This window comes from Columba livia, chromosome Z (genome assembly GCF_036013475.1).
Source record: "Columba livia isolate bColLiv1 breed racing homer chromosome Z, bColLiv1.pat.W.v2, whole genome shotgun sequence".
Lineage (NCBI taxonomy): Eukaryota > Metazoa > Chordata > Aves > Columbiformes > Columbidae > Columba > Columba livia.
This window is the reverse complement of record NC_088642.1, coordinates 1,759,589-1,786,986: the sequence shown is the minus strand read 5'-3', so window position 1 is coordinate 1,786,986 and position 27,398 is coordinate 1,759,589. Positions and strand designations below refer to the sequence as shown.

General features: G+C 50.2%; 1 protein-coding gene across 6 annotated transcripts; it reads left to right on the top strand.

Annotated features, from left to right (window-relative positions):
* The first annotated feature begins 489 nt into the window (after positions 1–489).
* Positions 490–25,856, top strand: LOC102094655 (mitogen-activated protein kinase 4). 6 transcript variants are annotated; one of them, XM_065046802.1, is made up of 7 exons: positions 513–598; positions 9,205–9,312; positions 13,385–14,488; positions 17,095–17,239; positions 20,362–20,523; positions 22,424–22,625; positions 22,836–25,856. In XM_065046802.1, the coding sequence occupies exons 3-7, from the start codon at positions 13,943–13,945 to the stop codon at positions 23,521–23,523; spliced, it is 1,743 nt and encodes a 580-aa protein (XP_064902874.1). In that variant the 5' UTR covers positions 513–598; positions 9,205–9,312; positions 13,385–13,942; the 3' UTR covers positions 23,524–25,856. The 6 variants fall into 6 exon arrangements, with proteins under 6 accessions (XP_064902875.1, XP_064902879.1, XP_064902874.1 ...); XM_065046805.1 differs by having other exon boundaries at positions 520–598; positions 9,205–9,741; XM_065046804.1 differs by lacking the exon at positions 513–598 and adding an exon at positions 1,973–2,167.
* Positions 25,857–27,398: the final 1,542 nt, after the last annotated feature.

Genomic DNA, 27,398 nt, shown 5'->3' with positions numbered 1-27,398 from the left:
CAGTGGGCGGTGCCCGTGTCCCCTCAGGCGGCCCCTCATGGGGACGGTGAGGGGGGAGCGGGTCCCCTCACTCGCCTTAAGGGGACAATGAGGGGGAACCGCGTCCCCTCAGTCGATTCCTGGGGAAAGTGAAGCAGAACCGTGTCCCCTCAGTTGACTAATGGGGACAATGAGCGGTGCCCGGGTCCCCGCATGGGGCTCCTCATGGGTACGGTGAGGGGGGAGCGGGTCCCCTCAGTCGGCTCATGGGAACAGTGAGGGGGAGCCGCATCCCCTCAGGCGGCTCCTCACAGGAACTATGGCGGGAAGGGGGGAACCAGGTCCCCTCAGGCGGTTCATGGGGATGGTGAGGGGGCAGCGGGTCCCCTCATTCGCCTTAAGGGGACAATGAGGGGGAACCGTGTCCCCTCAGCCGACTCCTGGGGACAGTGAAGGGGAACCGTGTCCCCCCACTGGGCTGCCCGGGTCCCCTCAGGCGGCTCCTCCCCCGGCAGGTGGCCCCCGCGCGGCGGCGGCCGGTGGGTGACGTCAGGGCGGGGGCGGGCGCGCGGTGCCGGTGCGCTGAGGAGATGGAGCCGGCCGGGCCATGGCGGAGCCGGTGAGTGCGGGGATCCCCGCGCCCTCCTCGGCCGGGCTCCCCCCAGCCGGTGCTCAGGGGATTTGAGGGGCGATGCGGGGCGGGCCGAGGGCGGCGGGGACGGCGGAGAGCGGGTTCGCCCGCTCCTGCCCCGGGTGGGACCCGGCGCTGGAACCTCCCGGTGGCGCCTCGTCCTTCCCCGGGGCTCAGCCGGTTTAACATCCCGGGTTGCTGCCCGGGGGAGGATGGGTGACCCATGTGCATGTGCTTCTCAACGGTTCTATACCTGCTGTATGTCTCTATGTCTGCCTCATGTCTCTATACCTGCTTTATGTCTCTATATCTGCCTTATGTCTATACCTGCTTTATGTCTATACCTGCCTTATGTCTCTATATCTGCTTTATGGCTATACCTGTTTTACGTCTATACTTGCTTTATGGCTATACCTGCCTTATGTCTCTATATCTGCTTTATGTCTCTATACCTGCTTCATGGCCATACCTGCTTTGCATCTCTATACCTGCTTTACGTCACTATACCTGCTTTATGTCTCTATACCTACTTTACATCTCTAGACCTGTTTTATCTATACCTACTTTACGTCTCTATACCTGTTTTATGTCTATATCTGCTTTATGTCTCTATATCTGTTTTATGTCTCTATACCTGCTCTATGTCTCTATACCTGCTTTACGTGCAGTACTCGGGTTTGCACAGCTAAATCCGTGCACAACTAAGCTGGTGTCGGGGTCCCCGAACCTTTCCCAGTATCTAGAGGGGAAAATCTGCTTCTCTCCCTCTTCCCATCAAAGACAGGTTGCATTTGCTCTCAGTCTTATTTAGTCTTAGCCTAAAAGAGACGCTTGTGTCTGAGAGCCGGCGATGGCAGGTGGCGTTGGGCCAGGCTTTAGCGGCATCAAACGTGCTCGGTGTGCGGTGAAATGCGCGTTCGGGAGCCACGGCACCTCGGGAAGGGGCATCCCAGGCTGGTTCATCCCCAGAAAAAGGGGATGAATCCCGACCCTGATGTCTGGTTGTCCCCACACGGTGCTTTGTCCAGCCCCATCCTCCTGGGATGGGTTGGGGTCCCACAGGTCCCGCGTGCACCCCCTTTTTGGGGTGTCAGAGGTCTCTGGGTACCTGTGCTACCCACCACGTGTCCATATGCTTGGGGGATGTCATGGCTGGAGAAGCTGATGTGGAACATCAAGGTTTTCTCTGGGTTAAACAACTGGTTTGGTTTTGGCAACGCGATGCTCGGCTGCCGCTGAGAGGAGTTTTAGTCTCTGTGTTCGTCCTCGCTGTTAATTAGGCGTGTTTAATCCTGCCTGGTGCTGGGAACGCAGAGTGCTTTTCTTTCTCCAGCACAACGAGGCCTGGGGGCAGTGACATCTTTTCCATCACCTTGGACACAATTAAAGATGTGACTGAGGCGCAGTTTCACAGTTCACTGTCCTCCTTTTGGATGGACAGATGTCCCATCAGCTTGAAGGTGACAAAAAGCCCCGTGGGGGTGTATGTGTGAAGGATTGCAGGGAAAGGGACACCAGGACCGCAGGAGCTCCTGGGATAAATCTCATACCCAGCAGGTGAGCATCAGCATTTCCCCTCCCTGTAAAACAGCTGATAACCATCGATTCTCTTGTGCTTGGGAGATCACCACTGAGCCTCTTGCTTGCTTCAGAGCTAGAGCAGAGAGAAAAGTCAGGCTTAACTGCAGTCCTTGCCCTCTCAAGCTGAGCCCAGCCTGTTAGTGAGGACTGATAAATCCCAATCAAATAACCCGTGTTCAGAAAGGACGCTGAACTGTGAGCATCTCAGACACCGAGGGCTGAGTTAAAAACCAGCGTGTTAATTTTATTGTCATAGCTCTAAGCACTCGGGAGCACCCCCCTTACCTTCCTCCCCATACCCTGTGCCAGCATTTAATTGCTCTGGGGAGATAATATCTCGTTTCAAGGTTGAACTTATCTCGTTTGGACTTGCAGAGGGGGGGACATTGTCGTGCCCTTGTCACAAAGGTGACTTGTCACTCCCTGCAGCCATCGGGTCACTTCTTCAGAAGGCTGAAGGATTCAAGGTGTTGTAGCCTCACTCAAAGGCTCTTTCTCCATCACGGGTGATTTTTCTGGCCACCCTTGGGACTCAGAATATTGTCAGGAAACTCAGCTGGCTGATTAGAATTGGATCTTTTTAGTCTCCGGTTCGTGTACTTACCTGAAATTTCTGTGCCGGAGCTGACCCAGCCTTGCCTCCTTTTTTAAAATAGCAACTACACAAAGTTTCCTTGTGTTTCCCCCATTGATTTGAAACCTTCTTTATTTTAGCAGCTGTCTGGCAACACTGAAATCTCTGTCGCTAAGGGGTTTTAAGGCAGATTCCAGGAGGTTGGGAAAGACACAGGGTGCACATGGTTAATCTGTAATCGAGCTTCTCTCGGCCTCTTTGGTAACAGCACAAATACTCACTTGCAGTTTTACTGATGGTACCTGACAGTGAATCCGGCAGCTAATTCTCTATTCCTAGCATGCTTAAAAGTGCCTTACTTTACAATTAATTCTGTTAGCTGTTCAGATTTAATGGATTCCATTAGATGTCCTCATCAGTCACCGACCCTGGACATTTCTTTTTCAGTACCTTTTAGAAAACCACATTTCCAAGCATTTTCCACGTGTTTTTTTATTGCCAGAATGATTTTTACGTGATTTAACTCTTGCTGCTTTGCTGGGTTTGTAACTTTTGGGGCCTTTGGTAGATGCTTTAAGTGAGTCCTGCTAACGATTGCTTTCGCCTTTGTAAAATTTGCCTTTTTAACGACATCGCTGCCGTTATTTTGGGCTTGTAGTTTCGATGACTATTGAAAAATCAGAGTTAAGCTCTGATGGAAGAAGCGTTAGACATTGCAGTTCATTTTGGCTTTCTCCTTGTCACGTCGCTTTGGGCGATTAAAGCTGAAACGGGAGCGACACCAGCGGCTTTGCAGCCGAACAACTTATGGGTGCGTTCCTTGGTTTTGCTATTGATTATGCATTAGCCGTTTGCATTGTGGTATTTTTATTTACCTCTCTGCGTGCGTGTACGTGATGAATAGCGGGAAAATGTGGTCTACCTTGACTTCAGAGAGGCATTGGACACAGTGTCCCACAGCATCCTCACCACTGAACTGAGGGAGTGCGGTCTGGATGAGCGGGGAGTGAGGTGGAGTGTGACCTGGCTGAAGGGAAGAAGCCAGAGAGTCGTGGTCAATGGGCAGAGTCCAGTTGAGGCCTGGATCTAGTGCAGTGCCTCAGGGGCAGTGCTGGGGCCGGGATTGTTCAAGATATTCATCAGTGATTTGGCCGAGGGAATAGAGTGGCTGTCAGCAAGTTTGCTGGTGACACCAAGCTGGGAGGAGTGGTGACACGCCAGAGGCTGTGCTGCCATCAGAGACCTGGACAGGCTGGAGAGTTGGGCGGGAAAATGGAATGAAATAGAACAAGGGCAAGGGTAGAGTCTTGAATCTGGGCAGAACAACCCCGGGTTCAGTGTAAGTTGGGGAATGAGCTATTAGAGAGCAGCGTAGGGGAAAGGGACCTGGGGGTGCTGGGGACAGCAGGGTGACCATGAGCCAGCACTGGGCCCTTGTGGCCAGGAAGCCAATGGTACCTGGGGTGGGTTAGAAGGGGGTGGTCAGTAGGTCCGAGAGGTTCTCCTGCCCCTCTGCTCTGCCCTGGGGAGACCACACCTGGAATATTGTGTCCAGTTGTGGCCCCTCAGTTCCAGCAGGACAGGGAACTGCTGGAGAGGGTCCAGCGCAGCCACCAAGATGCTGGAGGGAGTGGAGCATCTCCCGTGTGAGGAAAGGCTGAGGGAGCTGGGGCTCTGGAGCTGGACAAGAGGACACTGAGGGGGGACTCATTCATGTTTACAGATATCTAAAGGGTGAGTGTCAGGAGGATGGAGCCAGGCTCTTCTGGGTGACAACCAATGACAGGACGAGGGGCAATGGGTTCAAACTGGAACACAGGAGGTTCCACTTAAATATGAGAAGAAACTTGTTCCTGGTGAGGGTGGCAGAGCCTGGCCCAGGCTGCCCAGGGGGTTGTGGAGTCTCCTTCTCTGCAGACATTCCAACCCGCCTGGACACCTTCCTGTGTAACCTCATCTGGGTGTTCCTGCTCCATGGGGGGATTGCACTGCATGAGCTTGCCAGGGCCCTTCAACCCCTGACATCCTGGGATTCTGTGAAAACCTTCTCCTTGTAGCTCAATGAATAGACGAGAGCAAAATTCAGCATTTATGGCCTGCAAACGCTCTGTGAGCATCTTTCAGACCACGGCAGGAGAAACCACATGCTTCATGCGTTTTTTTTGCACATTTAAGCTCTGAATCTCTTTCCTAACCAACCGCTGCACCTTGCAAACGCCTTCATCCACCCGTCCTGTGATTTGTGCTCTGCTGAGGTTAAATCTCGGGGGGATTTCCAGGGGGAATCACGCACGAGGAGCCGATTTCAGCCAGGATGACCTTGCAGGTGCTGCCCTGAGGCCGAGTCAGGAGCGTGCGGAGCTCCCAAATCTCCCTCCTGAAAACGTGGAGGAATTATTAGTGCTTGTTCCTGCAGCGCTTTCCACCCCTTTCTTTAAAAAGCAGCTGGCGTGGTTGTGCTCGCAACAAGCGGCTCGGTTTCTATATTATCCACAAACCCGTCATCTCCGTAGGAAGCTGGGCAGCCCACACCGCTCGGGTTGTTTGCGCATATCTAGACCTGATTTTACAACGATATTAATGACATGGTAACTGATAACACCTGCGACAATTAGCTATGTAAACTCTGATAAAAAGCCTAATCGAATGTCACGTTGCAGAGTACATTTTTGTGGCTGCGATGCTGCGGGTCCCTCTGGAAGCATCTGGGGGTGTCACAAATCCTAAGACACGTCTCAGTGTTTGTTGAGATGGAAGAAAATGCACCTTTATGGAGGCGGGTTATACCCGACCCCTCGTTGGGGTTTTATGCTCCATTAACTCCCCCTCATCCCGCAAAATACGGAAAGTTTTGGACTATTAGAAAATGCCTTTGGGTAAATGAAACCCTAGAAACGCGAATGTGGAAGTAGGTCTTGGCTTAAAATGACTTCAAGGACACCGGATAGGTGCTGGGCTTCTTGGGATCTGGTTCAGCTGGGACCGGTTCCAGTTAAAATGAGATCAAGGAGAACGAGGGGGTGAAAGAAGAGGTGGTTTTGTTACATTTCTATCAATATTGCAGGTTGAAATGGCAAGACTGGTTTGCGTGTCTTCTGAAAATCGGAAAGTGTTTCAGATGGTTTCTTTTAGAATTAGTTTGCTCTCTGGGAATTCTGCTTTCTCACTGTTTTAATCCACATCTCCCCATGATTTAGATGTATGTATTTATATAATCTCATCTCCCACGCTGGCCTCTTTTATCTGAATAAATCTCATGTGCCTGCTACTACTCAGCCAGAAAAGAATAATTGTTATCGCTTTTCTTTATCACAGCAATATGGGAAAATCTACAAAAAGCTTTAGGAACAGGAGCAATTTTTGACCAACAGATATCAAAAGGAAACGTTAAGAAGTCTTTGGGACGCGAGTCTTGCAAAACAAACCACTCGGCCCATTTTTATTGGCGCGATTCCTTTTGCAAAAGGGAAATCTGGAGTGAAAAGTGAAGAAGCGGATGAAATGACTCCATCCCAATCGCGATGCCCTTTGGGCTTCGCTGCGTATCCTCGCCTTCTTTTTTTTGCGTTTTATTTGCGAGAAAAGCGTGGCGGTGGAACATTTCTATTGCTATTCAAAGCTTAATTCATTTTTGAACGTGAAGCATTCACTGGAGTTTGTGTGAACAACCAGCAAGGCAATTAAAGTGACTTTTTAACGGGTTATTCTTATCGCTTCGCCGGGGTGGGAGCTGTGGGGTGGAGGGGCCGTCGCTTTGCTGCGCTGCTCTGGTGCTTAAGCCTTAATTGGGTTTTATACGTGAGCCCATAACGAGAAAAAAGCTGCTGAGATGCAGCACAGGGAGCAAAATATCCGCGTTTCACTCCCCAATGGTCCAGCTTGGGAAAATAAGAGTGAAGGACTTTGGACCTGCTTAGAAAGGCTGTTGAGTTCACTGACGCTCCCTTAAAATACAGCTAATTCACGTAATCTCATTATAGTAGTAGGTGATTAAACCGAGAACAAGCTTTAGCAAAGCTTTTTATTCCCTATCTATTATCTGGGTGGCTAAAAGTCCCGGGGAGCGTGTTTTGATTTCGCTCGGGCTATTTTAGGAGCGCGATTTACAATGTTCTGGCTTGAAATCTCTAGAGAAATCTTCTTTTTGACGAGATGGGCACGTTTATTCCGTGGCTCTGGGATATTCGGCCGCCTCGATCCGGCAGCGACACACAGAATCCCAGAATGTCAGGGGTTGAAGGGCCCTGGCAAGCTCATGCAGTGCAATCCCCCCATGGAGCAGGAACACCCAGATGAGGTTACACAGGAAGGTGTCCAGGCGGGTTGGAATGTCTGCACAGAAGGAGACTCCACAACCCCCCTGGGCAGCCTGGGCCAGGCTCTGCCACCCTCACCAGGAACAAGTTGCTTCTCAAATTTAAGTGGAACCTCCTGTGTTCCAGTTTGCACCCATTACCCCTTGTCCTGTCACTGGTTGTCACCCAGAAGAGCCTGGCTCCATCCTCCTGACACTCCCCCTTTAGATATCTGTAAACATGAATGAGTCCCCGCTCAGTGTCCTCTTGTCCAGCTCCAGAGCCCCAGCTCCCTCAGCCTTTCCTCACACGGGAGATGCTCCACTCCCTTCAGCATCTTGGTGGCTGCGCTGGACTCTCTGCAGCAGTTCCCTGTCCTGCTGGAACTGAGGGGCCACAACTGGACACAAGATTCCAGGTGTGGTCTCCCCAGGGCAGAGCAGAGGGGCAGGAGAACCTCTCGGACCTACTGACCACCCCCTTCTAACCCACCCCAGGTACCATTGGCTTCTTGGCCACAAGGGCCCAGTGCTGGCTCATGGTCACCCTGCTGTCCCCAGGTCCCTTTTCACTGCTCTCCAACAGCTCATTCCCCAAGTTACACTGGAACCTGGGGTTGTTCCTATCCAGATGTAAGACATCTCCTGGAAGATGTTCCTCTCCAAATATCACAGAGCTTATGGTGCAAATCCCGCGGCTGGAATCTCCTGGACGTACCTCCTTGAGGTTTGAAGCTGTTTATGAGGCTTTTTGGGTCACGTTCTCTGCATGCTTGGGCCCCTTGGGCGAGCATCGTTTTGGCCGGGGCTTCCATCGCCTTTGTAGATTAATGTCTCTAATTACACATTCCTCTCGAGGACGACGGAAGCAAGAACACGTAGCTGGGGGTTCCATCTCCCCCGAGTCCCCAGCGACGCTGCCTGGGAGGAGAGAGCGACATCAGGGGATTATTTCTGGTTGGGACACCGAGCAACTCTCCACACCACATTATTTTGACCCCTTTTCATCTCTCAGTCGCTGGGGAAGCTTCTGTCTTGCTGCATTGGGGCTGCAGCAGCGCGGGACCATCGCTGTGGGGGTGGAAACTTTTACCAAGCGGTTCCTACAGACAAACGTAGGGTTTTTTTCCTCTCCATCAAACCCGTCTTCGTTGTTTTCTCAAGCTGAGCCCATGGATCTATGACCGACCCGCAAAATAAACCGGCTGAGGTTTGTCAGCCAGCAGAGGGATTAAGGGGGAGGTTAATCCCCGAGAGAGACACAAGTATAAGCACTTTTGTGAGATCCCAGCGCGGCGATTTGAGACTCTCCGCTCCCAGAGGTACCTCTTGGGTTGGGGCTGCTGTCTGTCCGTCTGCGGCACGTGCTGCACATACCTCCTTTGGGGCAAATTCCTGCTGCAGGCTCCTCAATTGCCGCAAAATAAAACCTCTCTAGGGCCTCTTCTATATTTTTCATTAGGTTTTCTTTTTAAATAACCATCCTTTTGCTTATGTTGGTCCAGCCCTACCAGTGACAACACAGGCAAAGTCCTGACCCGTGGTATCCTGGGGAGCTAAAGCCACAAAGCGCCGGCGCAGAGCCGATCTTATCTCTTTTTCTTAAGAAGAAAAGACCGTGCCAAACCAAAAGGGCGAAGCGATTTGCCCCGATGAGGTATCACATTTCCGCTCTGATTTATGGCTGGGGCTTCCGAGCCGTCCGTTCTAGGAATTGTTTTATTGAGGTAATGGAAATATTTCTACTGGTTTCAAATCGATGTGTTCTCAGCCCGTGCAGTGTGAAAGAAGGAGGAGGGTGGAGCCAAAAGCACCGGCCACAATGTCTGTTTGTCCATCCCAGATGCTTTCAAAGAGATGAAGCCGAGCTTTTCCAGCTTAATAGAAGTTAAAAACCATATTTAGGCAGGTGGGAGAGGGCGAGTTGGCTGTGGGATGCGCGTACTGAACCGTGTTTGTTCATGGCACCGTCTGGCCATGCAAATCCAGCCCAGGGCGGCCGAACGTGCCACGTCCCATGACCGGTCGACCGGTCTTTCCCGCCCCGCTGAAAATCCCTGCGAGCGTCAGCAAGTTCTTCATTGTTTTCTGTTCTTTCTGTGAACTAATGAGCATTGTCTGAGTTGTCTTTTTATTCTTTTGCAGTGTCGTTTGGCCTGGCCACAAGTGCCTTAGCTGTTAAGGAGGAAAATTCCTATTGTCCTGCGAGAGGTGAATTTGCAGCGCTGAGCGACGTTGCTCCTCTTGCTTATGGTACATTGTGTGTTTTATCCAAGACTCGGGTCGTTTTTGTGCTGCTTCCCTTTGGTTTTGCTTTCTCCCGTTGTTTCTTTTCCTCCTCCTTGGTGCCTTCTGGCCTTTTGCCGGTGGCAGCTCTGCTAATCTCACTGCGTTTCTATTTGGATTTTGATATTAAAGGCATCTGATAAATACGATTTGATCACCCATGGTACCTGATGTCCTGTGCAGCTTTGCTGCAGGGAAGCTGGGTTGATAAAAACCCTTTTCAGGATAAAAACCCTCTTCAGAAACCCAGAACAGGCTTGCGATGCTTTTCGTGGTACCCGGAGACCCCAGCACAAGAGCATCGCTTGTTCTTCAGCATCCTTTGCCAGATGAGACATTCCTTTCGCTACCGTGTTCATCACGAGGTTTGGGGACGGTTTTCTCCTCCGAGATCAGGTTGGTTTTGTTGGGGCGCCCCCGGTTTTCCTATTTCCCCGTGATCCCATCTGCTTTTATAATCAAGGTGATAGAAACCTTGTACTTCTGGAAGATACAGGAGGCTGCAAAGCAGAAAAACGGGCCCTGTGGTTTATGGCTTGAGCCACAGGAGGGATGGGAAGAGGCTTTTTGCCGTTACCTGCGTTCTGTGACCCTCCCGGGCTCTCCGCGGGATGTTTATTAATGCAAAAGACTAATTAAGCTCCATCTTCCAATCAGTTGCTGGGAGCAAAGAGCGACGGGAGGTTTGTCCGTGTTTCCCTCTGCTTCAGTAACTCTGTTACTGTGACTAAAGCTTGGAGAGATTCCCAAAAGAGATTCAAGGCCGTCGTGGGACCGAACGTGGGATCTCAGCTTTTGGGATGTTCCCCCCAAGGACGTTCGAACAGCTTTTGCTGGAGAGGGAAAGATATTGGGGTGAAGAGAGGGAATGACAAAATTAATCTCATCGTGCTGCTGCCAGATCTACCCGATACAGGAATCAATAAGTTAAGCCCATACGGTGAATACAACCCCTCCTGCTTCGCCTTTAATCTCAGGTCTGGTCGAAAGGCTGTTGAGATGTAATAGTTTGCAGCATCCGGCCCTTTACAAGGTGTTCAAGCGAGAGATCGTTGCTGTCCTCCTTTAATTAGCACCCGTGGTGCTCTGTTAATAACAGAATCTTGTTAGGACGCTTGAGCTTTAATGAATTCATCCTTTGTCCTTGTGTTTTACGGCACAAGGGGTCCCGATGATAAAAATCTCCGCTACTGCAGCTGCCCCCCTGTGAAAAAAGCAAGAAGTGAATTAAAACCATAAAATACCTTCAGTATTCATAAAGGAGGAACACGTCGCTATATTTCCTGCATTATTCTTAGATGTACAATGTTTGTTGGGAGTTTGATCGTGTAATTCTCTGTGTGAGTAGCCGCATCCCTTCCACGGACATCACAGGAGCTCCTGCCTAGAAATGTTGGCCCAAATGATCCCTGAGGCCCTGTCCCGTCCCAACGGATGGGATGAGGGATGAGTTAACTTAACTTAATGAATTAACGACACGCGCCCTGATTCAACAGATCAGACCACGTGTGAGTTAACTCTGGGTTAATTCTGCGCCGTTATGTGAAGCGAATGACAGACAATCACCCCCAGGGTCCAGTTCAGTTGTTTTACTAAAAGTACTTGTAGCATCAGTAGCTATAATATGAAATTGAACCAGCAATCAACAGCGGAGCTTAAAGATGGTGTTATCCTTATAGGTTCAAAAGGGAAAGAGAGTGGTAGAGATGGAAGGAAAACTAAGGTATAAGGGAGAGAGAAAGAGGTTAATCTATATAATTACTCTCTTTCTCTCTCCCCGCTCCCGACCCTCTGTTGTGCTCCAGGACCTGTTGGCTCAATTCTGCTGCAGTTTGCCCCGAAGCTCCCATTGAATTTGGCTTTTTCAAGTGGATGGCGGATCCTGCCCTCGTCAGCTTGAAAAAACCCCAGGGACTCCATCATTTTATGCAAATAAACCATGTTTTCCATCATCCGCAGCCAAACAGCATCGCTGCTGCTTTTGTGATCGCTCTTGGCCTTGGCAGCTCTTTTCATTAGGCCACTGAAATAACAATTTTGCATTCAATAGACTTGGAGAAGCGAGAAAAGAATCCAAACCAGGATTTCTGATGGTGAATCGGGCATCCCAAAGCATCTCCAGCAGCTTTTCCTGGGATGGTTCCGTAACAAGGACCCAACCACAAGGCCAGAAGCGCAACTTGGCGCCTTTTTCGGGACGGTTCTGCCTCTCTAATTGTGCAAAATGCTGCTGAGACGTAGCCAGGAGCACCCATCGCTTTTCTCAGGACATAAAATAAGGCTCTGTCTTCCCTTTTAGTCTTACTCAGCACATTTTCCCTTTCAGTGCTTCTAGAACCATACTAATTATTAATAATTAAGCCGATGAGGCAAAACTTGGTTTAATTCCATTGCATCTAGAGTGAGCCAAGCACCGCGTCCCATCCAGCCCGACCTGGGCTCAAACCATGGTTTATAGCACCTAAAAGTTGAGAAATGCGGTGGGTCAAACCCAACATGACGCCTTGTTGACCCAAGTCCTATTTTACAGAGCTCCCATTGGGAATTTTTCCTGATTTTTGTGGGTTTTTGACCTCCTCAGCCATCCAGGTGACCCGTGCGGGGACTGAGGTTTTAAGCGCAGGCTTAAGAAACTCAGATTAGTGGAAAAGCTCTGGTTTTGCTGCAGCCAGATGTACGTTTTCCATCCCAACCTGTCCTTAAACCTTCTCATGGTCTTCAGACCTGCCAAGACCTTTATGGGGTTTATCCCAATATAAAAGCCAATACAACTTGATAAGAAATTTCCCCATCTGAAAAACGCGGTTAATAATCCCTTTGGAGGGATGACTAATGAGTCTCTGAAAGATCAGAGTTTTGCTTGTCGTTAACCTTGAACGAAATGCCTTGAGTGAGGCATTTGACACAGTGTCCCACAGCATCCTCAGCGCTGAACTGAGGGAGTGCGGTCTGGATGAGCGGGGAGTGAGGTGGAGTGTGACCTGGCTGAAGGGAAGAAGCCAGAGAGTCGTGGTCAATGGGCAGAGTCCAGTTGAGGCCTGGATCTAGTGCAGTGCCTCAGGGGCAGTGCTGGGGCCGGGATTGTTCAAGATATTCATCAGTGATTTGGCCGAGGGAATAGAGTGACTGTCAGCAAGTTTGCTGGTGACACCAAGCTGGGAGGAGTGGTGACACGCCAGAGGCTGTGCTGCCATCAGAGACCTGGACAGGCTGGAGAGTTGGGCGGGAAAATGTAATGAAATAGAACAAGGGCAAGTGTAGAGTCTTGAATCTGGGCAGAACAACCCCAGGTTCAGTGTAAGTTGGGGAATGACCTATTAGAGAGCAGCGTAGGGGAAAGGGAGCTGGGGGTGCTGGGGACAGCAGGGTGACCATGAGCCAGCACTGGGCCCTTGTGGCCAGGAAGCCAGTGGTACCTGGGGTGGGTTAGAAGGGGGTGGTCAGTAGGTCCGAGAGGTTCTCCTGCCCCTCTGCTCTGCCCTGGGGAGACCACACCTGGAATCTTGTGTCCAGCTGTGGCCCCTCAGTTCCAGCAGGACAGGGAACTGCTGGAGAGGGTCCAGCGCAGCCACCAAGATGCTGGAGGGAGTGGAGCATCTCCCGTGTGAGGAAAGGCTGAGGGAGCTGGGGCTCTGGAGCTGGACAAGAGGACACTGAGGGGGGACTCATTCATGTTTACAGATATCTAAAGGGGGAGTGTCAGGAGGATGGAGCCAGGCTCTTCTCGGTGACAACCAATGGTAGGACAAGGGGCAATGGGTTCAAACTGGAACACAAGAGGTTCCACTTAAATATGAGAAGCAACTTGTTCCTGGTGAGGGTGGCAGAGCCTGGCCCAGGCTGCCCAGGGGGTTGTGGAGTCTCCTTCTGTGCAGACATTCCAACCCGCCTGGACACCTTCCTGTGTAACCTCATCTGGGTGTTCCTGCTCCATGGGGGGATTGCACTGCATGAGCTTGCCAGGGCCCTTCAACCCCTGACATCCTGGGATTCTGTGAAACGCTGTTCTCAAATAAATCCATCTCCTCTTTTCTTCCAGGAGCGGTGCTGAGGGATAACCAGTAAAGGTCGGATGGCGCTTGGCTTCGCCAGTGAAAAACCGACAAGGGGAAGGTGCTGGAGCTGCAATTGTGGAAATTTGCGCTGAACGTGAGTTTTGGACTGGAAAATATTTGCTGCTATCAAGATTTTGACCTGCGGATGGGGAACATGGGGTCTCCCGCTACCGAAAAGGGGGCAGCAAGGCCACCTGGCCACCCCGGCACTGAGACGCTGGAGGAGAAACCCAAGCAAGCGGCTGCAAAACAGAGCGACGTTGATCTTTTAGTCCCAAGAAGAGCAACCATTTTGTTTTGCTAGAGATCTCGGGGCTTCATTTATCCGTCCTGCTTGGAAAGTCTCTACCCTTGGATTTCTCATTTGGTTTAAAACATTTTACTTGCGTGTGTGCGCTCACATCTCTTCTCGCTGCGTCTCATCTTGAAGCGATGGAGTAATAATGAGGCGCTTGGTTTCAAACTGCGTTTGTGATCTTCAACTCTCGCAGCTTTTCAAGTGACGAAGAGGAAAAAGGAGCCGAAAGAGGACGGAGCCCGCGATGGCAGAGAAGTGCGACTGCATCGCCAGCATGTACGGGTACGACCTGGGCTGTCGTTTCGTTAATTTTCGCCCCTTGGGTTTCGGAGCCAACGGGCTGGTGCTGTCGGCCCTCGACAGCAAGAGCTGCCGCAAAGTGGCCGTGAAGAAGATCACCATCGGCGACGCGCGCAGCATGAAACACGCTTTCCGGGAGATCAAAATCATCCGCCGCCTGGACCACGATAACATCGTGAAGGTCTACGAGGTGTTGGGGCCCAAGGGGACGAACCTCCGTGGGGATTTTTTTAAGTTTAACATGGTTTACATCGTCCAGGAATACATGGAGACGGACCTGGCGCGGTTGCTGGAGCAGGGGAAGCTCGCCGAGGAACACGCCAAGCTCTTCATGTACCAACTGCTGCGGGGGCTCAAATACATCCACTCGGCCAACGTCCTCCACCGCGACCTCAAACCCGCCAACATTTTCATCAGCACCGAGGATTTGGTGCTGAAAATCGGCGACTTCGGGCTGGCCAGGATCGTGGATCAGCATTACTCGCACAAGGTAGGCGACGCCGAACCGCGTCCCGAGGGCGAAGCGATCGGGTCCTTGAGGCCGTTTGGGTGCTGTGGGGTGGGCGCTGGGCCAAGCTGGGACTTGTTTTATCCAGGCGAAGCCCACAGTTGAGCTCTGCTAAGCTCGCCCTGGTGCTGCAAAGCCGCAAGCAGGGCCTAGGAAAAGCTCAAGTGCCTTCAGGTGTCTTTTATTGCTTTATATCATATATATCAAATATACTCATTTTACTGAAATAATTAAACTTCCTGTTTCTTGGTTTGGTACCTTTACAAAACACAAGCTGCCGTTCATCCCCACAATGGAACCTCATCCGCAGCCGCTCTGCTTATTTTTCTCCTCACCTGCTGTTTGAAAACCCAATTCCATCCGAATTACACTTATTTAATCATTGAGCAAGAGAGAGGGGACTTTGATATCCAGCCATATTCTTTCGACTGAGCTCAGTTATCCTTCCCCACATGGTCCTGCGCTTCTTCAGAGCTTTATCTTCTCCATCCATCCCCCCTTTTATGTCCTATAAATACTTTTGGCTCCAAATGATAGTCCAGATGTGACCTAGGGATGCAGAGGCTGCTGAATCTCTTTATTCAGGTGACAAGATGGCAAAGTGGGACCCTCCTTAGCCTGCTTGTATCTTACAAAATAGTCAAATGATCTCTTCTAGGGGCTCTGTCTGGTGCCCCAAAGCGCTTGGGGCATCTACACGAGGCTGCCAGGGGACCATTTGCCTCTTGGCAACATTAATTACAGCATTAATTGGCAGAAAATCCATGCTAAGGAGGGCGTGACAGCCCTTTTAGGCGCCGATCTCATCCTAAATCGTTTCCAGAACGTCTTCAAACCTTTGAAGTCCTTCCCTTTGGTTTGGACTCGGTGCAAACGTCATCACTTCCAGTTCGTCCAGGAAAATAAGGACATTCCCAGGTGGATCATCACGAGGTTTTCAAAGGAGATGAGGATGAAACGTTGCTCCGAACTCGCCCCGGATGGGACCACCCTCCGCGTTGAGACACCGCAACACCCGCCCCAAATCATTTCTCTTGGTGCTGCTTCCTCCAGGTGGCAAGACAGGAATTTATCGTATGCATTTGATAAAAATAAAAGACGTAACACATTTTTAGGTTTGTTGCTACGTATGGATGTTTTTAGTATATTGCTCATACATTTTGCATCGTGCTCGTGCCTCTGAGAACTCAAATCCATTACGACTTATCTTAAGAAGACCAAAATTACAATGTTCTTTTAAAAGCAAAGCCTTGATGATTAAAAACTTAACGACTTTCACGTTTGGAAATGGGAAGAAAACCTGCATTAGGAGCATTGTAAACCTCATGTTTAGGCTGAGAGGTGTATCCTGTAACACCCCAGGAGGTGTTTTAACTGCGAATTATACGATATACCGCGACCGAAAACAGTTTATGAAACGATATCAGTTCGCATGGAGGTTTTAATGTGAACTGTATTCATTTTAATACTCTCCGAATGCAATTCAGCTTGATCGGTTTGTTTTATCTTCTCTTTTCGGTTGTGTTCCAATCCACCTCGTTCTGTTAATGCGTTATATTTAATATAGTAAGTCCTACTTAGGAATATCCCAGCGTTACCCTGATGAAATAACCATTCATTTCGCAGCCCGTTCATTGCGGGGCCGTCGCTTCCGCCGCCGTTATTTTCGGGATTCAACGCGCCTCCTTGATTTCAACGGGAGTCGCTGAGCGCTTGGCACTCGCGTCCAATCTCCCGGGTGAGCTCCAAAGAGACGACGGAGTTTTGTCTTTGGCCCGCGGGTGCTGCCGAGGACGTCCCTGTAAAACCGGGTCACGCGTCGGCAAAGCGGGACGGAGCACGAGGGCCTTTCCTTTTCTCCGTAAATCCGCTTTTTCCACCCCGTCGCTTCGTCCTCCTCTTTATTACGAGACCCCATCCCTCTGAGACGCCGCGTGGGCTCGACCGCAGTTCCCTCTATGTATCCCAAACCAAATCGGGGTCCCCCAGCAGCATCGGGGGGATGCGGACGCGGCAAGTTCCATGTGCCCTTTCAAACTTGATTTTCAGCGTCGGCGCCATGGGAATTCAGTTGGATCCATGGGAATTCAGTCGGATCCATGGGAATTCAGTCGGATCCATGGGCGCTCCAGGTGGCTATGGAGGGATTAAAGATAAAGGATTAACTGGAGGTGGAATCAGCAAAAATGGCACGTTTGGAAATCTAAGCTCGGGCTACTGAGCTGGGAAAAGCTTCCTTCGCACACAGCAAAACACTTCAATAACGTGCTTAACTCCCCAAATGGGATTGACTGCGATTTACATAATACATCCAAGTCTTTAACAATCACCTAAAATAACTTTTGCGGCTCCGAGCTGCAAATCCGCGCTATTAAAACCATCTGTCCTTTGCAGAAGATGCTTCGGTACCACGGCGACAAACCGCAAATCATTTTTAGGGGAGCGACAAGAGCTTTTCCTCCAGCGGCCTGTGTGTCACCTCTTTGCTCCGGCAAGATTCCCAAGCGTTGCGGGCAGTTTCTCCGGGAGATCCGACATGGAGATCGGAGGAATTCTGACCGTTCTTTCTCTCTCTCTTTGCTTTTCAGGGTTACCTTTCCGAAGGTTTAGTAACAAAGTGGTATCGCTCCCCTCGCCTCCTCCTCTCGCCAAACAACTACACCAAAGCCATCGATATGTGGGCGGCCGGTTGCATCCTGGCCGAGATGCTGACGGGGAGGATGCTCTTCGCCGGTAGGTTCTGGCTTCTATTGATCAATTGATAAATAAATTGACTTTTCCTCCTTTTCTTCTTACTCACGACCCAATTTAAAAGGTTTTTTAGCGTTGCAGAGGGAATTCCCCTCTGCTTGGCAGCTGAAAATAAGGCGGCGGCTAAAAAATACCATAGGGTGGAGTAGGACAGAGATAACATGTCCCTGTCCCAAGAGGTTTGAATTGTGGTTGGCGTCTTCAAGGTCTTTTTTTTCTTTGAGGAAAGACATTTCTCCCACAGCATCCTCAGCGCTGAACTGAGGGAGTGCGGTCTGGATGAGCGGGGAGTGAGGTGGAGTGTGACCTGGCTGAAGGGAAGAAGCCAGAGAGTCGTGGTCAATGGGCAGAGTCCAGTTGAGGCCTGGATCTAGTGCAGTGCCTCAGGGGCAGTGCTGGGGCCGGGATTGTTCAAGATATTCATCAGTGATTTGGCCGAGGGAATAGAGTGACTGTCAGCAAGTTTGCTGGTGACACCAAGCTGGGAGGAGTGGTGACACGCCAGAGGCTGTGCTGCCATCAGAGACCTGGACAGGCTGGAGAGTTGGGCGGGAAAATGTAATGCAATAGAACAAGGGCAAGTGTAGAGTCTTGAATCTGGGCAGAACAACCCCAGGTTCAGTGTAAGTTGGGGAATGAGCTATTAGAGAGCAGCGTAGGGGAAAGGGACCTGGGGGTGCTGGGGACAGCAGGGTGACCATGAGCCAGCACTGGGCCCTTGTGGCCAGGAAGCCAATGCTACCTGGGGTGGGTTAGAAGGGGGTGGTCAGTAGGTCCGAGAGGTTCTCCTGCCCCTCTGCTCTGCCCTGGGGAGACCACACCTGGAATCTTGTGTCCAGCTGTGGCCCCTCAGTTCCAGCAGGACAGGGAACTGCTGGAGAGAGTCCAGCGCAGCCACCAAGATGCTGGAGGGAGTGGAGCATCTCCCGTGTGAGGAAAGGCTGAGGGAGCTGGGGCTCTGGAGCTGGACAAGAGGAGACTGAGGGGGGACTCATTCATGTTTCCAGATATCTAAAGGGTGAGTGTCAGGAGGATGGAGCCAGGCTCTTCTCGGTGACAACCAATGACAGGACAAGGGGTAATGGGTTCAAACTGGAACACAGGAGGTTCCGCTTGAATTTGAGAAGAAACTTGTTCCTGGTGAGGGTGGCAGAGCCTGGCCCAGGCTGCCCAGGGGGTTGTGGAGTCTCCTTCTGTGCAGACATTCCAACCCGCCTGGACACCTTCCTGTGTAACCTCATCTGGGTGTTCCTGCTCCATGGGGGGATTGCACTGCATGAGCTTGCCAGGACCCTTCAACCCCTGACATTCTGGGATTCTGTGTGATTCTGTGGATGTCGCTACTCAATTTCAGGCTTTTCCTATAGACAGGTGTTGTTGTAAAGGTGCGTTACAAGAAGCCAAAAAGAGCACGTGATTATCAGCACAGCATTTGAATCTCAGCTCTGATGGTCTCGAGAAGCGAATCTTGATTGAATACTCTTCCAAAACCACTCCTGTTAAGAGTGAACTTTGCTTGGACGTAGATCTATTAATTCAGGAACAAAGTGGCCACGCTCTTGCCTGTCCAAACTACCCCCCTGCCCAAAATCTGTGGCGCTGGTCGTCTCTCCGTGGCCCGTTAGCGCTTCGATTGACGAGGTTTAACCCATTTTGTCAGCAGCTGTTCGCCGAGTTGTGTAAATAAATAATGTAGCCCCATTAATAATGGAGAGAATGATGGTTTCTTCGCAGGTGTTTCAGTCGACTGTCGCTCCTTCTCGCAGCTTTTTGTGAAAGCTGAAAATTCAGCAGTCGGGATCATTAACATCATTAAAATCACCTCGTTTCCTTCTCCCTAATTTCCTCAGTCTCCCCTTTAGAAAATTTTCACGTCCAAGGCGTTCAACTCTGAAAGTTGTTATTAAGAATAGATGTGACTCCCTGCTTTGATTTTCATACGTAACTCAACAAAGGGGGGTCGTCCCCGCAGCCCGTTGTGTGAGGGGCAGAAGAAATTGGGTGCAGCACGTCGCCAACAGCTCAAATCTGGTTTTTGGAGCTTTGGAGAGATCCCCAGTGCGATCTGCACAGAAAACAGGGAAGAGGGGAAGAATGTCCGTAACTGAGTGGTTACAGCTCCCTCCAGTGACTCCTCCACACTCTGCTGGGGAGGGGAAGGGAAGGGGAAGGGGAAGGGAAGGAGAAGGGGAAGGGAAGGAGACGGGGAAGGGAAGGAGAGGGGAAAGGGAAGGAGAAGGGGAAGGGAAGGAGAAGGGGAAGGGAAGGGGGTAGGGGAAGGGAAGGGAAGGGAAGGGAAGGGAAGGGAAGGGAAGGGAAGGGAAGGGAAGGGAAGGGAAGGGAAGGGAAGGGAAGGGAAGGGAAGGGAAGGGAAGGGAAGGGAAGGGGAAGGGGAAGGGGAAGGGAAGGGGAAGGGGAGGAGAGGAAAGGAGAGAGGGAAGGAGGGAGGAGAGGAGAATGGGAAGGAGAGAGGAAGTAGAGAGGGAAGGAGAGAGGGAAGGAAAGGGAAGGAGAGGAGAGGAGAGGAGAGGAGAGGAGAGGAGAGGAGAGGAGAGGAGAGGAGAGGAGAGGAGAGGAGAGGAGAGGAGAGGAGAGGAGAGGAGAGGAGAGGAGAGGAGAGGAGAGGAGAAAGGGGAAGGGAAAGGGAAAGGGAAGAAGAAGGGGAAGGAAAAGGGAAGGGGAAGAGTTTCCTTTTCGAAAACATAATGAAAGGAAACAGAAAATCTCTTTTCCAAAACATGATGCAAAACTCCTCGTTCTCTCCCACACAGTGCATTTATTCTCTCTGTAGTTTGTATTTTTGCTTTTTAGAGATTAATTCCTTCCGAAAGGCCATAGGACTGACATAAATAGAGGATAACGGTGGAGAATTGGCTTCCTGAGAGCTGTAATTCAAGGTTTTCCTATGTCGTTTGTGTCACTAAACTTTTTGGCTTCCAGGTACCTTCAGTGAGCAGAGAGGGGACCAGCCACAAAACCTTCATCACTTTGAATACCCCATAATTTCAATCACAATTTGGCAATTAGCCTGAAGGATTTAAAAAGATACGATTGCTCGTTTAACTCCTGGATCTCAACTCATTCCCTGTTTTCTATTTGTTTAGGGGGTCATGAGTTGGAACAGATGCAGCTTATTCTGGAGACCATCCCCGTGATCCACGAGGAAGACAAAGAGGAGCTGCTCAAAGTGATGCCCATGTTCATCAACAGCACGTGGGAAGTGAGGAAACCGCTGCGCAAGCTGCTCCCCGAGGTGGACAGTGAAGGTACCGTGGTGCTTCGGCGACGTCCTTCTCGTGGGACATCCCCCAACAGCCTGATGTCCCCAGGGAGTCTGAGAAATTGTCCTCAAAAGCCAAGTGCATGAAGGGGCTTCAGGTATTTGGGGATCTGTGGTGCGTGGTCCCACCTGGAGCTCGTGCGTCCCCACAGGACCTGCTCGCTGGCCCATGGGGATGCAGGAGAGCGCTCATGAGCGCACGGAGCTCGCACAGAAATAAGAAATGATCTTTCAAGACTATACCAAGGCGCATTTCCTTCGTGCCAGCCTTGCGTCCCTCCCTCCCCATTCCTCTTAGAATCATAGGATCGTTTTGGTTGGAAAAGACCCTCAAGACCATCAAGTCCAACCGTTCACCCACCCCTGGCACTGCCCCATGTCCCTGAGAATATCATTGGTGTGTATTTCCAACCCCTCCAGGGCTGGTGACTCCAGCACTGCCCTGGGCAGCCTGTTCCAATGCCCCACAGCCCTTTGGGGAAGAAATTGTTCCCACATCCAACCTCAACCTCCCCTGGCGCAACTTGAGGCCGTTTCTGTGTGTCCCTGTGTCCCCTCAGCTCCTGTTCTCCAGCTGAACCCCCCAGGTCCCTCAGCCGCTCCCATCACACTTGTGCTCCAGCCCCTTCCCCTTCTCTCCACTCGCTCCAGCACCTCAAGGCCTTTCTTGGCCTGAGTGGCCCAAAACTGCCCCCAAGATTCTCAGTTTGGCCTCCCCAGTGCCCAGCACAGGGACGGTCGCTGCCCTGGGCCTGCTGGCCACCCCAGTGCTGGCACAAGCCACTTGAGCCACTTCCCTTATTCAACTAGAGCTTAAAAATCAATAATCAGCAGCGTGTTGTTGCGAGGGAGCTGTAAACCACCGGCTCTTGGATCTGAACTTCTCCTTGGAGCAGCTTTGTAGGTGGACTCATCCACCTGCTTTTGGGAGGATGTCAAGACTAAGCCTGGCTTATGTTCACTGGTCTAACTTGTTGGCAACACAATACCCATCGGCCCAGGTTGCCCAGGGACCGTGTCAGCCGCCGGCGAGCGGGAATGAATTTATTCCCCGTCGTTCCTGCGCAAATAAAGGTCACCTGTGCCCCTTACATCATCCATTGACATTTTCCTGCCTCCCTGACCCGTAATATATAACTCATAATATATCACTCCACCGCGCCGCTTGCCCGCAGTCGGTGACCTTATGAAGTTATTGATTGCTTCCTACTTAATTAGTCCGAGCGGTGAAATAATCCCGTGGGAGACAATCGGATATTGGTTAATGTTTAAGCACCGAGGAACGGCCCTTCCTTTCCGCTGGGTGATTTTGCCGCTAAAGAAATGGTCCCGCTTACACGATTCCATCTTTAATGGGGATATTTCGGAAGGTAAAGTGTTATAAATTAATAAAGTCACATTCCTATTTATTATCTGAACCCTAAAGAATTTTTCCACGTCGGATCATAGAATTGTTGTCATTGGAAAAGACCTTTAAGGTCATTGAATCCAACCTAAGCAACATTTTTAATGACAAGATTCGATCTTTTCACGTCATCTCAGCAAAAGGAATCGTCAAAGGATTCACAACAAACCCTATATGTTTAGAATTCGTTTTAGTCACTTTAATTACACTTAATTTCCTTCATAATTATTGTAGAAAGAGTTGATGTTCTGCAGTCTTTCTGAAATAATTTTAGACACTCCAAATCTGTAAAATATTAACGGGCAAAATTATTTCATAGTGTTGGTCACTCTGAAGACTTAAAAATTACACGTTAAATACCCACGGGGTGTGACCTTTAATTCCTTCCTTCCTTCGAGGGGATTTGTTTCGGGGGATTCATGGCAAGGGAGCCGCTGTTGCTTTTGAGGAATTAACGAGCTCGTTTCTCTGCGCTTCGCAGCTATCGATTTTCTGGAGAAAATACTGACATTTAACCCCATGGATCGATTAACGGCGGAGATGGGGCTGCAGCATCCTTACATGAGCCCGTATTCCTGCCCCGAGGACGAACCGGTGTCTCAGCATCCCTTCCGGATCGAGGACGAGATCGATGATATTTTACTGATGGAAGCCAACCAGAGCCAGATGTCCAACTGGGACAGGTACGGGCTGTAAAATCCCATTATTCTTGGACCTTTCGGGACCTTACGCATCTCTTCGCCTGGGTGAAAAAGTAGGACCTGGACTGTTGTCTCTGGGCTGAGAGGCAGTTTGATTATTAAAAATCTATAGGTTAAGTGGCGTAGTAGGAAGGAAAAGGTAAAAACATACAGAGGTTTGAGCTGTGGGTTGTCTAATGGTGTTTTTCGCAGGTATCACGTGAGCCTCTCCTCCGATTTGGACTGGAGACACGATAAATACCACGAGATGGACGAGGTTCAGCGAGACCCCCGGGCGGGATCCGAATCCATCGCTGAAGAAGCTCAAGTCGATCCCCGGAAATATTCCCAAAGCAGCTCGGAGAGGTTCTTGGAATTATCCCACTCGTCCATGGACCGAGTATTCGATGCCGATTGTGGGAAATCGTGCGATTACAAAGTGGGGTCACCATCCTACTTGGACAAATTGCTGTGGAGAGACAATAAGCCCCATCATTACTCAGAACCCAAGCTGATTTTAGATTTATCCCACTGGAAAAGAGCGACCATAGCGCCCGCGGCCGAGCTATCGCTGGAAGAAGAACCATCCAACCTCTTTCTGGAGATCGCTCAGTGGGTGAAGAGCACGCAGGTGGGTCTCGAGTGTTCCAATCCTCTTCCGGAGCTTCAGGAACGGAACGCTCCGTCTCCTCCTCACCGGCTCCGCAAAGAACCCGCGGAGGCCACCAGCGAAACGGACCCCGAGTTCGACTTGGACGTCTTCATCTCCAGGGCGCTGAAACTTTGCACGAAACCCGAAGATCTTCCGGACAACAAGCTCAGCGATATCAACGGGGCTTGCATATCGGAGCACCCCGGGGAGATCGTACAAACAGAGGTGTACCAGAAAGAGCGATGGTGAGGAACGTGCGCCGTGGCTCCCCGTTCCTCGCCGACGCCGTGGCCGTTGCCCGGGGCTGAGTGGCTTCCGCCTGTCGTTTTTATTACGCTCTACCAAACGCCTTTCTCTGCAAAGGCCAAGCACAAACCACGTGCCCCTTTTGATGCCTTAGAAATGCCTTTAAGGGAATCAAGAGGTGTGATTGAAATGTTGAGTTTCTTCTACTGCCTTAACACGCTTGCCTTGCAATCTCTGGGACCTGTTTGAAACGTAAATGTACGAGGGAACGGCGACGGCACATGAGAAGTTTACAAACAGGAGTCAAATCAACTTCTTTTCCTTTCTTTTTCTCTAAAATCTTAGACCGACGAGGACAAACTCAGCGTTTTCGTTATGGTCAAACCCTCCTGGTTTGACGGGTTCCCAAAAACACCCAACTTGGAGCGATTAGGAGGTACCGGTGCGACCACAAGCGCTACGGGGAGAAGCGACACCGGGCAGCGTCCGTCAGGCACCAGAGAACGAAACTACGGGGAGAATTTGCCCATCAAACAGAAAAGAACTCTGAAGAAATTCGACCTACAAATTACGGGCCACTTGGGATTTTATTCCTATTTTTCCAATTGTTTCTTTTATTTGTTCTAAGCGCGTTCTCCTCGTTGGGTTTCTCACCCGTAGCTTCTCGCTCCTGTCGCACGAGGTGGATCCGAGCTCTCCGAGTACTCAGGAGGCCCCGTACGACGCGTTTTGGTGGAACAACCTGAGTTCCGTCACCCTTCTCCGGAAAATCCTGGTGTCAACGGGCGACCGAGAGCGGTTTGTAAATAGACGCAACTGATCTACTGTAGCTTCTGTTTTCATCCACACTTCGGAGCACCTTAAAGAGTTTGGATACGGGAGAAATGTTGTATATTTAATCCAACTCGGCGGGTTTTTTTCAACGGAAAACCTGTAAATAGCGTTAGAAAAGCCAATCTCTGCTTTTTTCGCTGTGCTCTCCGGCACGCCGGCGCTACTTCCATTTGTAACAGAGAAACTACTGTACTTAGTAACCCCAAGGTCAGTATTTAACTATTATTATTCCGAGATTAATTATTTCTACCCTTTCAATGAGTGATCTACTAGTAATAAATATTCTGCGACGCGAAGAAAACTCTTGTGGGACTGGGATGGTGACCAACAGCAACATTTACCGTCTTAACCCTGGTTTCTATTCGTGGTGGGATCAGGTGGAGGTTTAGAGCTTGCGCTAAGCGTCGAGAAACCCAAAAACTTGTAGGTCTGTCCTTAAATGGATGGAAACACCGTTAATCCCGACGATGAGGCTGCGTGGGTGGGATGGGGTGGAAATCCTGGGGCAGGCGGGGAGAAGATATTTGGGAGGTGAAGACATCTGGAAGGCAAAGCCGTTGGAGAGAACATCTGGAAGGCAAAGCCGTTGGAGAAAACATCTGGAAGGCAAAGCCGTTGAGTTCTGGTCTTAGCTTTGAGTGTTTGGATGTTTAGGAAGGGGAAACGAGGGAGAAACCGAGGGTTTGGTTTCCAGTGCGTTGCGGATTATGAATATACCTCAATTAAAGCTCAGCACTTTTCCTGACGGCGGGAGAGATTCAGACGCCGAAGAAGCGGCGGAGAGGATGCGAATCCGGCGCCGTGGTCCCGCTCGGCTTCGCCGTGTGCGCGGCGGTTGGGAATGGAATTGTCGGCGCTCCAGCGTGTTCCTGGAGAACAGGAGGAGGTGGCAGCAGCCACAGTTGTGTCCCCTCGCTCCCCGGTGCCGCCCCGCCAAGAGCAGGTAAAACCCAACGTGAGACACACAAACAGAAGCATCAACTCGAAACCGATGTCTGGCAGCCGACCGGGTTTTTATTACGTGAAGGATGCGATCGGCGACGCGAGAGGCGACTTAAAACTCTCCGCTGCCGGTGCGTCAAACACAGAGACGCGCCCACTCGTGACGTCGGCAGCGATCGAACCGCATCTGAAACCAGAAGCCATTTGCTTTGGGTTGGCGCGTTCAGCCCGAACATCTTCACCAGAGACGCGCGGGACTATTTATGATATTACGGCCATGAAAAGAACAGTTTTGCTTTTGAATCTTGTCTTCTAGGGGGGAGTGGGAGCTTGGGGCCCCACACTTAAAGTCTAATATTGACTTTTCGAGCTTCTTGCCGCTGCTCTGATTTGCCATCTCGATTCACGAGCTGTTATTTAACGTTGTTTCCAGAACGTCGGTGTCCCATGCTGGGAAAGGCGGGGAGCGAAAGGGGTGGTTTTAATTTGTGCTCAGCCGGTCACAAGCCAGATTTATTCCTCATCAACAACAATAAAATTTAAGGCCTGAGCCTTCTTTACATGGTAGCACGTAATTATTTTGCTTATTATAAGTCTCAAAGTGTTTATTCTTCGGAGCTTTACTGTTAGATTAATGACAAAAACCAGCTTCAGCTCACTTTTCAATAGGGACGTGTTTCCTATAGAAATCACACCTGGATCCCAGAGTAAAACCACAACGGAGCGTCCGTGAATCATTGAATCAAACAAAACTTTGCAGAATGGAGCAGGTAAGAAGAACCGATGGGGGGGTTTGTGCTGATCAGGGATAGCTGAGAGAAGAGCTGTGATTTATCGCTTTCCGAAGAGTAACAGAATCACAGAATGAATCTCATTCTATAGCGGAGGTTTCGTCGCTGGCTCCTGATTATCCAGATATCTCCTAAATGAGGCGTCGGACACTGTTCCAGATGTCTACGCATTGCGGAAAGCGATACCGTCGATTTATGGCTTTTATTGTTTCTTTGAGATATAAAACCTCAGCGTGGAGCTTTGATCGCGTTTTAATATCAACCTTCTGCAGGAGGATCTAGATTTTGTGATCCAGTTTAACAGGAGCCAGTTGGACTTGAGGACTTTTAAACTCACTATGAGTTTAGTGTTAAGCTTTTGGTGCTTTTATACCTGTTTTTTTGTCGAATAATCCCAACTTGGTGTATACCGAGCGGTCAGGAGAGGGCAGTCCTTCCCCTTTAGGCTTATCTGCTTTATATTTGCTTGAATGAACAGCCCCACAGCCACAAGTTGATGCTGCAGGTGGTGATACGATCACAGTCTATTCCTCAGCCGCCTCCTGGATGAGCAAAAAGAAGGGAGAGAGAGCAATAAACCATTCAAGCCTTGCGATGGGAATTAATTAGTTACTCCTGCAGTATAAAGAAGCACATTAAAGACACAAGGTTCTTCTCCCAAGCCTAAATTTCCAACCTCATTTCAGGCTCCGTGTCCTTCTGTCTTTCCATCAAGACAGTTAAGGAGCTTGAGGAGAAATATAAGAAACGTGATATTATAGAAGCAACTGATGATCCGCGGTCAAACGCAGCTTAAAAAGAGGCTCCGGATCAAAAGCGGAGAAATTAAAGAGCACGAGTGCCAAACCTGTTGTGCTGGTTTGACTACGACGCCTGTTCACGGTTATATGAGTCACATCTGCGCTATTAGTGTAAAGGTAATTAGTGGTAGCTCTGAAGAGGTAAAGGAGTCAAGGTTTTGGGGAGAGGTAATGACTTTTAGTGGAATTAATCTAATAAAATGCACTATTTTTCTGCCTTGAGGTAACAATCCTCTTTACTGCCCAGTGTTTGCTATAGCATCTTAATGTAAATGTGAAGAGTCAATAGGGTCACCTCTGTATAGAAGGATTAATCGAACCATGTAGTTAACCCCTGTTTGAGAAGCTGGGAATGTTACAGAAAGGAGAGGCAAAATTATCCCGAGGATGATCCACAATAGAGAGCGGAGCCGGGACAGTGGAGGAACATTGAGGGCTGATCCAGTTTGGGTTATCAGGTCTGGGTTGGGTTATCAGGTCCAGGTTGGGTTACCAGGTCCAGGTTGGGTTA